Raw genomic sequence first — 11,454 nt, 5'->3', positions numbered from 1 at the left:
TTTCCTTTGACTCTGTGTCTCAAGTATTTGTTTACAAGGGTTAATTTATCACATGTAACTTGCTGCTGATGCCTCTCCATGACAGGTGATCCTGTCATTTTAAAAGTACCTTTCTGTAGCTTTTTGGTAACATAAAAGCTGCTGTGCTCTCAGAAGCAGAGACTTAAATTATTTCATAACTTCATTTTTTAAAGAGTTCTTTTTTCTTGTAGAATGCAGCCAGCCAAAATGGTATCATCTTGATAGTAGTTATAGAACTATTTTTGTACTACCAACCGAAGTATTTCTGTAAGACCTCAGCGATTTGATGTCTGTTGGGGGTGGTTGGTGTTTTTTTTCCTGCTGTGGCCAACCATAACATTTTGAAACAACTCATGGTGCCTGTATGTGTTGAGCTTTGAACTGTTGACCAAGAGCCTTTCAGTGAATGAGGGCTGAGCAGATACCTCTTGTAACTCAGTACTGCTGCAATAAAATGTACATTTAGGACTTTAGTGAACTGTATGTTAGCTTGTTTTTAAAGACTGAGGGGAAGAAAATTTTTCCCTTGTTTACCAAGATAACTGCAGAAATAGAGGGTGAAAAGTGGTGTGCATATATTAAATCTTTTTTTGGCAGGATGAGTAAAACAAAAACACTGAATACCAATTCCACAATGACAGATGATTTCTTAAATATAAAACTGAAATGAAAATGTTGATACAGCTTTATCTTGTCTGGGCTTCCTGCTTTGGGATTTAGTTTTACCAGCAGACTGCCACCTGCAGTAATACTCTGAAATTCTGACATTTTCTCAATAATAAGAGCTTTTTTTTCCTCTGAATGAGAATCCAGTCACTCAGGTAGAAATGTGGTTTTTTAATTAAACTTTTGATACTGTACTCTTTTCATGGGTTTGCTTCCAAAACAATGTTTGCCATGAGAATCCCCAGATTTACTGTAATAGTCTTACACAGAATATACAACCTAATTTTTGAGCAAGATCCCAGATGAAGTTTCAGTGGCTTATTGGCTTTTCAGAAGCTTTATGTGTATTTTTATGAATAGTTTTTAAAGTAAAAAGCAAGGAAACAAAATACTTTGATTATCAAAAGTTTTAAATAATGTAGAAATGAAGAGGGGCTTTTTTTAATCTTACTGGTCTTTCTGGGGAATTTGGAGGTAGAGTAACAACTCCAGGAGAATAGATAGCCAAAGAAACCTCTGAAATTCTTTATTCGTAGGATTTTTACAGATAGAAAAAATAAATTGTGTGAAACAGCCCTCTTCCACTCCGTCTTCAACCTACAGTGTTTAGAGTAACAACTCCAGGAGAATAGATAGCCAAAGAAACCTCTGAAATTCTTTATTCTCATAGGATTTTTACAGATAGAAAAAAAAATTGTGTGAAACAGTCCTCTTCCACTCCCTCTTCAACCTACACTGTGTGTTAAATAAGTCAGAGGCTGCTTCTGTTCACTGCTATGTGAAAAGCAAATTAAAGTAATTAAACACTGGGTGTCCCATACCCTGTGACAGGAGAGATCTTTCTTGTCCTGGAGTAGAGAGCAGCTTTCTGCCAGCTCAGTTTCACATTTAATTGCTGAGCTCTGTGTTGCTGTTTGATTTGCCCGTGCTCTGCTGGAGGGAGGAGCAGTGGGCAGCACGTCCGAGGTGTCACAGGCAGCTCTGTCACTGTCACCTCCTGCAGCCCCCTGCCTCAGGCAGGAGCTGGTTTGGCTGTCACCAGAGGGATGCTCTGAGTTAGCAGAGACTGAGCTGCTGCACTGCAGGTGGGGATTGCACAGACAGGGACCATGGCACAGAAATGTTCCTGCTACAGGAGATGTGGGACAGCGAGGGCAAGGTAAAAGTCTCATAAAGGCAGGTGGGGTTTATAGACACCAGCAGATTAATGTGAAATCAATTTTTTTTCAGAATTAGGTCTTGAAAATAAGCTTCCAACTTGTGTTCAGAAATAAGTGTACTTAGATAACATTTTCCTTCCTGAAGACAAATTCTGTAAGACTACTTCACTCCCATGGAGGTGTGAGATGAGGGGGTTGAAGGGTGACTTTCTGGGGGATAGAAGCTTTGGGTCATGTCCAGCCATTCTGTGTTCCAGCTTCTTGCAGGGCTCCTTTTTTCCATAAGGCATTGGAAGAAAAAACCCACACCTTTTAAATTAGCAGCTTTTCTGTTCTAAGGCCAGTTTTATTTTGTTGTTTATAAATATCCTTTTTTTCCCCATTCTCTTTCTGAGAAATAACTTTGTTGTTTGCAATAACAGAATTTATTTCCAGGACTAAATTATAAGTGCTGTGTAATCCAGTCACTCTTGCAATTCCTGATTTTCTGAAGTCTCTTAGAGAAACTGCTGATGGCAAACTGAGGAGCCACTTGAGACAGCTTTGAGCTGTGTGTGACTTTCACTTCAGACACAAAACAGACAAAATGGGCTCTATTCTGCAAGAGCCAAATGGAGACTACTTTTTCTAAGATTTCAGGTCTCTGGTGAGCAGTGCCACTAAAAGATTTTAATAGAAGCAATTCTTAAGTTTCCTCTAAGAAATTGAGGTAAATGCAGTATATTAAACTTAAAAGTGCAAACTTAGGAGTGACCAGGCTGTGTTCCTGAATAGAATTCACCACTGGTGTTCTATGCAGATGCTCATCCCTGCAGGGAAGAATTTTATGATACCAGGAGGGCAAAAAGGAGGGCAAGAAGAGGAAAAACATCTTGAAAATATGTTACTGTGTACCTTGTTGCCCTGGAGACTTTCTGTATGGATTAATGGATTTAGGGCAAACTTCTCTACTTATACATGTAGTTTCTGGAATAAAGAACCTCCTAAACACAAATGTGCTATGAGCACAATACAGGTCTCTTCCTTTCACCATCTCAGTCTGATATATCTTCCATTGTTTTAAATGTTTCAAATATCAGGTAGGTAAAGCTCCTGGCTCTCAAAATGTGTAGGAGAGCAAGGACCATGGGCAGAGCAGTGCTCAGTGGGGTCACTGCTTTGGCAGAGCTGAACTGAACCTTTTCATCTGCTGGGGTCAGCTCTGGCCACTCTGCTCTGTGGGAGTGGGGCAGCTGCTTGTCACCAGGGCTTGAACCTGCTGGAAGAAACTCCTTAAAGCAAGTGCATTACAAATTGCAGTGGTTTGATACAGGTTTGGAGAGTGTGATCGTGCCACATGGTCAGCCTTGCCGTGCAGCACTGGCTTGGTTACCAGGCTGACACCCCAGACAGACATGGAATATTTAGCTCTTAGGATTTATTCTTTGCCTTTTGTCTTGCTCTGCAGTTTGACCGACTTGTGAGTCCTACAGGTGAGCTCTTTCCAGCAGAAACTGTCATGGCCATGTGGCATGGGGTATAGAAAACCCTCAGCTCCTGATTTTTCTTAGGGGGAAGTGCAGGAGGACAAATGCTCATGGGGAAGCCCACCTGCAGCAGGAAATGTGAGAAGAAAGATGGGTCCTGCTGGGGCCCCAGAATGTTAACAAACCCAGAGTTCAGGCAGAGCAGTGGGATGGGTGAGCTCCCAGTGGAATGCTCTGCCAGAGGAGCACAAAGCTGGGGGTTTCTCCCTGGTTACTCAGTACAGGGCTGTGGCAAACTCCCTGTGGGCACTGCCTGCACCTTCAAACAGAATGAAATATCACAATAATAATAATAATCCATTGAAAGGCTGGCATCAGCTTGAAAGCATCTCACTGCTGCCAGGTGGAAGTGATGAGTTGTTTCCCTGGCCCAGAGGGAGAGGTAGAACCCTCTTTACCTCTCAGGTCCTGATTCAGCAGAGCCCTTAGCCATGCATGTGAAGTGTGTGAATGCTCCTCAAAGTGTTACAGGGGCTGCTCTGCTCATCTTTTGAAAGCAAAACCTGTACTATTAAGAATTTCTCTGACTGGAACCACTCTGCTTCTCACAGCCTCATGGCCCAAATTTCTGGTGTTTCACTCATCTTTTGTGTTGCAGTGTCTTGACCTCCAGTCTTCCTTGAGGAAAAGCCATCAGGAGGGGGAGGCTGCTGCAGGGCTCTGTTCAGAGGCTTCAAAAGGCACATGGAGAAAATGGGATTTAGTCAAAGATGCAGGGAACAGGGGCAGGACTGTGACTGGCAGAGAGTGAGGGAAAGGGATGGAGAATCCATGTTGGGACCCCACACATGTCATACATCCAATAAAACAGTTCCAGCAAGTGAAGCAATGCCTGTCAGTCCCTCCCTGGTGTGCCTGTGGTTGGAAAGTGGATTTTTTGGTCAGCTTGAATTCTGAGCCTGGTGAAACAGAAAGTTTTCTACACGTTTCATACATTGGCTAAAATTGTGGTGGTGCCCATCGCTGGAATGCTCAAAGCCAGATTGGAAAGGGCTTGGAGCAACCTGGCATTGGAAAATGACCCTCCCATGGCAGGGGGGTTGGTACTGGATGATCTTTAAGGTCCTTTCCAACCCAAACTGTTCTGGGATTCTATGATTCTGAATATCATTAATGAAACTTTCTTCTGCAATAGAAATGATCCTGGATATTGATGAGAGCAACACAGGACATGGATAAAAGCATTCCCAGAAAATCAGTTAACACTTTTAGCATGACAGGTTCTTCTGTAGTATTACTCCAACCAGGCTGTGGAGAAAAATAGGATTATTCTGGAGCTATTCTTGAATATTTAAATAAAGAGTGCAAAGCAACGTGTGCTCTGTCAGGTTCTGAGGTTTTTGCCAGCAGACATTCTTAGACCAAACTCATTATGGCTGGTAGCTGAAAACAAGCTGTCATTACTTAAAAATAAATAAGAAATGCCTGATTTGATAAAACTTGATTTATTCAAAAAGGGCTGAGAGAAATACACTTGCATTTATTGTTGCTTTCTGCATTAATTGGAATTACACTAGTTAAATTTGGTTCAGAGTAAATATTGGCCACATATCAATGAATAAAATATTGAAATCTGTTATGTAGTAGTTTAGCTTATTGGAGCAAAATAAAACATGGTAACAAAGACAATGACATGGAAGTGTTATCAGCTGTGCAATTCTTGGGTTAAAAAAGAAGCAGCTTGCAAACAGACTTCCATATATACACATTTTGTCTGTGTTCTTGAGTGCAAGCCTGTATGTGTGTGTAATTGCATTGTAAAATCTCCTCCTTTGCATGAAATAAGTTATGTACACATATATACATGCAGCTCCTCTGGAGTACTCTGCAGGTCAAGAACAGGGTTAGGAGCAGCACCTGACACCACTGAAACCCATTTCAGATGATCCAATACCCAAAACTGCAGCTAAAATAGAATTTAGGACTGGGTGTTTCTGGATAGCTGCAATTCTCCAGTGTGTTGAGCCATTTGATTAAAAAAAAACCAAACCAACAACAACCAAAAAAAAACCCAAAAAAAAACCCAAAAAAACCAAAACACCACCAAAAAATCAAAAAAAACCAAAAAAAAAAAAAAAAAAAAAAACCAAAAAAACCAAAACACCATCAAAAAACCACCAAACCAACAAAAACCAAGCCCTTTTCCTGCTGTTTGTGGGAATTATGGACACTTTTCCCACGTTCATGCAGCTTCATCTGGAATTGTGCTGTAACTGCAAGTTTACAAGAAATCAGCATCTACAAAATAGATTGTCACCTACCAGTGTTAAGCAGAAGTGTTTTTTTGTTCTGATTTTAGAACAAAATCTGATAGTAATTTGAAATGGTAGGGGTTGTCAGTGACCAGTGTTGAATAAAGCTGTTGTCATATTGATAATTCATGCTTCTAATTGGACAAGGTTTAGATGAAGAGCAAGGAGTGGCAAAGTAAAGCTATTATTCCTATAAAGCTGTGTTTTATGGCTTTCAGAACTTATCCACTTTGTGTATCAAACTTGGAGCACTCTGCTCACACTTTTCATTAGTTTGCATAATATTAAATATATTAATTTTCTTTCCCCACTTCTCCCCATCCTGATTATTTTGGTTTCATGCTGTGGCAAATAATTTCCTTTGCAGCTTATGAAAGATGAAAATAAATTCCTCAGGCAGTAAGAGTTTCACATAAGTAGTAACTTAAGACTTGATCGATGATGCATTCAAACATCACAAACGCCCTTAACAGAATGACAATCAAAAGCCTAAATAAACATTTTTCATTTTCTCCTCCTGCCTGGCAGGCCTCCCACAGCATCACCATGCAGTTCCACCAGCAGCTGGGAGAAACGGGTCTGGAAAGTAAACTTATCTCAGGAGCTGTTAGGTAAATACACTGGTTTTTTACATTTGATGCTTGGTTTCCTAAACATGGGGGAACAAGCTCCACCAGCTGCCCAAATCAGAGATTGTTGTTAATAAAATTATCCTTGTATGGACACTGAATGGGTGGATGATGACATTTGCACACACACAGAGCTCAATCTAGAATCACGGGGCAATTTTTTGCAAAAACTGTCTCAATTTGCTGAAGCATTCTCTTCAGTTCATAACAGCTTTTTATTTACAGCTACTCAGATTGGCATACAGCATAATTTTGAGCAATCTCCTCCTGCCCACTACTCTAAAGGGGGTCACATCCATGCACTGGCACATGGCACTAACTCCTTTTTGCACGGGGTTTGTGGTGCCTGCTCCTGCTGGAACGAGAAGTGTCAGACAGCTTGTGTCCTCCACGGGTTCCTCGCCTCCCTGAGCGATCTGTCGTAAGGAAGAGTAGCAAAAAAAGAATTTTTCAGCTGGCAGTTTATGAAGAACACAATGAATGTCACAGTCAAGAACAGAAAGAAAAATAGAATGATGTAAGTCACCAGGTCTGGCTTATTTATTTCCCCTTCTTTTAACACCCGGGCTGTGGACATGTAAAGAGCAGAGGAGCTCACGGGTCTCGGAGTGCTGCTCAGGTAGGGCGTGTTGGTCTGAATCATTAGGTGAGCTTCGGTGGCACTGGTTGAATTGAGCAATTCACTATACATGTTCTTGCTTAAATTTCTTCCACAGCAGAAGTAAAACGGGAAGACAAACGCAGTCAGTCTTTGGCATAGGAAAGAAATAATGTTCCTGCTTGTAAAAGGATGGAACCCAGCCGCATGTTGTCTAAAGCAAATTAATTCACTTGCATGGCTCAGTGACTTTCTTTTAAATCTTCTTGGCTCATATTTACAGCATTTATCTACAAATATTAATCAAAAATGATACAGGTACCTCGTGTCCTGGTCCCGGTTCCCCCAGCACGCCTGGTTTGGGGCGATGCGCTGGCTCATCTGCGGCTCAGCCGGGATGTGCGGGGAGCTCCGGGAGCAGCAGAGCCCGGTCAGCCCGGCTGGCACCGGCACCGAGCAGGGATGTGCGGGGAGCTCCGGGAGCAGCAGAGCCCGGTCAGCCCGGCTGGCACCGGCACCGAGCAGGGATGTGCGGGGAGCTCCGGGAGCGCTCTGCGAGCCCCGGGCCCCGCTCCGGCACGGGCTGGGGACAGCAGAGCCCGGTCAGCCCGGCTGGCACCGGCACCGAGCAGCCGGGCTCGGGCTGGCAGCCCTCACTGCCCGCCGAGGGGAGGCACGATGGCTTAGCAGCTGCTTCGCAGAAGTGGGATGCTCAGAAATCCGGGGTTAAACGGCATCTGCACAGAGAGGCAGCCGCTGCCCGGGATCCTGCCGGATTTGCCGTCGCGGTTCTGTGCCTCGGGAGGCTCCGTGCTGCTGAAATCCTGGCGCTGGGAAGCATTAGTTGACTTTCCTAATCCCAGTTAACGGCGCTCTGTGGAGCCAGGGTTAAGAGGCTGAGCTTTCTGCTTGAGCTTTCCAGGCACTCTTTTCATTGCTTTGAGAGAAAGAAATTTAAAAAAAAATAACAATTAAAAAAAGAAAAAGAGCGATGTCCCTTTGTTCGAGAAAGAAACCCCAAAAAAGGTTCCCTGGGAATTCAGTTCTTTGCGAGGCTCCCCCAGCGCTGGGCTGAGCCCAGGCGGGCTGGGGCTGTGCGGCTCTGCTAGACCCGTGCTAGACCCGTGTTAGACCCGGCTTTGCCCGGCCGCAGCTCCAGCCCCGGGCAGGCAGGGCAGGGCTGCGCGCTGCTGCCGACCAGCCCCGAGCCCGCCGTGCAGCTGGCACTGACACGATGCTAAAAAGGAAGAGATCTTCGGATAAATTCCCGTGAGTGCCTGAGGCTCTGGCTGGAGGTTTTGAGATGGGGGAGGGTAGCAGAGAACGGGACAAAAAAGAAGAAAATTGCCTCAAAACCTTTCTTTCTTCTTCAGTCCTTTATTGTTTAAATCTAGAGTACCTTTCTTTCTTCTTCAGTCCTTTATTTTTTAAATCTAGAGTAATCAATGTCCCTTTTTTTTTTTTTTTTTTTTTTTTTTTTTTTTTTTTTGTTACTCCTCTGTGATCCCCGGCAACCTCTCCAGCCTGACAATTAGCATGTTAATTCTTTTTTTTCAGCAAATTGCTTTATGCTGCTATTAGCTCCTGGCTGCTCGCCAGCTTGCTCTCACAATCTCCCATGCATCAGATAAGCGCCGTTAATACTTTTATTTTAACGCATTGGAACTTGAAAAATGGGCAGGGGAGATGAGAGAGGAGTGAGGAAGAGTAACTGGGCAGAGGAAAACACCACCTCCAGCCCCAGGGTGCTGATCCCAGCAAATGCTAAAGCTGCTTATGATGAGCTGTTGCAGCCAACAGTGCCAGTGGTTAAACATTTCACTTAGCATAATAAATGTTTCTGCTGAGACAGGGTGAATGAAGAGAAGAGGAATCTTCTGGTCAGTTAGATCTGAATAAAATCAAATCGAATCGACACCCTCTAAGGCCCTGGTCAGCATGTTCCTCATCTGCCAAGCTCCAGGTGCTCCAGTTAAACCCTTGTGCCACCAGCAGCTCTGCTGGGCTGGTAGAAAGCTGACACATCTCTGTCACATTCCTGCTCACATCCTCCTGCATCCATCCTCAGGAGAGCCATTACCTGTGTGTTTACTTACAAGTCCTGGGGACCCTGTCATCCACAAGGAGGTCTTCCTCTGTGGAAGGTTTTCTTGACTTTTGTTCCTCTCTCTCTCTCTTCCTCCCGTTTTTCAGCTCTGAGTGCCTCATGTTGCTCTCCAGGACGGCAGCAGGGGCTTTTCCTACCTGCCCCCAGTGCTCCTCCTGGCAGCACATCTCCTGCCCACACCTATTTACCCTGTGGGTTCAAAGAGCAGGATGCCGAGGCAGGCAGCCGTGGGGGCTGGAAAAATCAACAGAACCACAGAGTTTGAACTCTCATGCTGCAACCTCTCCTTTCATGCCTCCTTCAAAGAGGAGACTCTGTAAGCAACAGCATGTCAAGGCTGAATGTCTTCCCAGCACTATCCCATCTTAGACTCTCTCCTCTCTGAACTGTTTTTGAGTTTAACAAAGCTTTACATACTTTTTTATTTATTTCCTTTATTGTTTTTGTTAATATGTAGGAAAACCAAGAAGGCATCTGGGGCTGAATCCTAAAAACAGTGTGCACAGTCTTAATGTTTAACATACAGGCTCTCTGAAGATGTTTCCAACTCTGTAATAGGAGGAAAATGCAACAAAATATGCATAGGGGTGTCATGGTCATTGATGTGTTTCCTCCCTGCACGGAAGTGCAGTGCAGAAGAGCTCTGCCAGGGGCTCCTTGGCTTCTTTATCCTCCATCCCTCCCTCCCTTGAGCCCGTGGGGAGTGTTCTCCTGGGTGTGTCCCTGGGGGAGGATGCACAGGCCGGGACAGGATGGTTCCCTCTGCTGGGACAGGGCAAAGGCAAGAGCTGTTTGCTCTGCCCAGTAAATGCCCCCAAACCTCTCATGGGGCTGCATCCCTGCCCTCACACACAGGGTGCCCCCGTGAGCACCCTCTTTCCACTCTCTGCACATACAGGTTGCATGTAGACACAGAGCAGAATCTTTATTTTTTTCCCTTTTGCTCCCACACCATGTTCTCTCTCATTCCTGGAAGGTTCCTGCCCTGAGGGTGCCGTGTCTCAGCTCTGGTGCCAGTGCTGGAATTGTTTCCAGTGGTCACAGTGCAGCTGTCCAGCATGGGGAGCAATCCTCGGGGTGTCTTACAGGCTTTGTGTGCACACAGGGAGTTCTGAACTCCTCTTGCTTTTTGGCTGCCTGGCTGGAGCTCATATACAAACTGAGGAGAAGCCTTGGGAGTAAATCAGATGTATTTACTGTGGCACTGTATCCAGGCTTAGTCTTAAAACAGCTAAATTGCCATAAATAACACCTTAATTGCAAAAATAAGAGCTGATCCTTTCTCTTTGTTCTCCTTAATTTGGAAGAGTTTTTAAAGTCTTCAGTTCCTTTTAATTTTTCCTCATTAACTTATTCCTTATTTAGTAGTTTCACTGGGTTTATTTCTTGGTTTTGGGGATTTTTTTAATTCTTTCCCAAGGCTGCCAGCATTTAGTGGCTGATTTTGTTAGTTTTTATGTGCACTAGCAGTAGCACTGCAAGGACAAACACAGAGCCTCTGACACTGGCTAGAGTTTAATGATAATAAACTTTAGAGTGTTGCAACTTCCTGTCCTGCTTAGAAACTGGGTCACCATCACTGGCCCCGGTGGCATCCTGGGGACAATCCTGGGGCTGGAAAGGCTTCTCCCTCCCCCTGTGTCACCCCCATCTCCGGCTTTGTCTGCCCTCGGCTACATTCAACAGCAAGAAATTTTGTCCAGGTGTGTTGGAGCCCCAGCAGACCTGGAGGAGTTGGTTGATGGTTGTGGTGACTCGGTGGCAGTTCTGGTCCAGTCTTGCCAAGGTGTGAAATAAATAATGACATAAACTGTCCAGAGCTGAACAGAGGGAGAAGAGAGCCTGTGCCCCATCCCCTGCTGCTCTCCAGGCTGGCAGGATGATCCTGTTTGCTTTAACAATCCTCCAGCCCAGCTCCCACCAAACACAGCACAAATCTTAGCGGGTGGGAATTGCTGGGCATTGATCCATGCTCTGAAAGGCTGGAGCCTTTCCCCAGCTCCAGCCTGGTAAATAATGCATGATCTCTCTCTCATGTGCTTACGCAACCCCTACCACGATAAACACCAACCCAGGGAAATGAAAGTGGAAAGAAACATTATCTTTCTCCGTAATGCAACCATTTACAATCTGCATTACGATCCTTCTGCTCTGCAGAGTGAGCAGCAGTCAGGGGGATGTTTCTATTAGCAGACCAGAATGCAACAAATCACGGGCTGTAACTTTCCAGTGCCGCATAAAAGCAGCTTAAAACCATATAAAGGAAAGAAAATAAAAATAACATACAGGGATTATTTTCTTTTCTGTTCACTCCAAAGGCAAATACTTATTTCCAGGTGCCTGAGTTGCAGATATTTAGGAACATATTTTCAAGTGCTGGGCCATAAAATTTAGCACTAGACACCTAATGGGGGGATCTTGCCTTTGGTTCTTAAATATGGGGCAGGATGCCTGAAGAAATTGGCTCAAGTGCAGAAAAGTCATGAAAATGTTTT

At 44.5% G+C, this 11,454-nt stretch overlaps 1 protein-coding gene across 1 annotated transcript; it reads right to left on the bottom strand.

Annotated features, from left to right (window-relative positions):
• Positions 1-6,624: 6,624 nt before the first annotated feature.
• SMIM32 (small integral membrane protein 32) lies at positions 6,625-7,233 on the bottom strand. The gene is made up of 2 exons (XM_041398057.1): positions 7,175-7,233; positions 6,625-7,003 (listed from the first exon to the last, which is right to left on the bottom strand). The coding sequence occupies exons 1-2, from the start codon at positions 7,231-7,233 to the stop codon at positions 6,625-6,627; spliced, it is 438 nt and encodes a 145-aa protein (XP_041253991.1).
• Between the last annotated feature and the right edge of the window lie 4,221 nt (positions 7,234-11,454).

The sequence above is a fragment of the Onychostruthus taczanowskii genome, unplaced genomic scaffold (genome assembly GCF_017590055.1).
Source record: "Onychostruthus taczanowskii isolate IOZ18803 unplaced genomic scaffold, ASM1759005v1 scaffold14, whole genome shotgun sequence".
In the NCBI taxonomy this organism is placed as follows: Eukaryota; Metazoa; Chordata; class Aves; order Passeriformes; family Passeridae; genus Onychostruthus; species Onychostruthus taczanowskii.
This window is presented reverse-complemented; position numbering and strand designations above follow the sequence as displayed.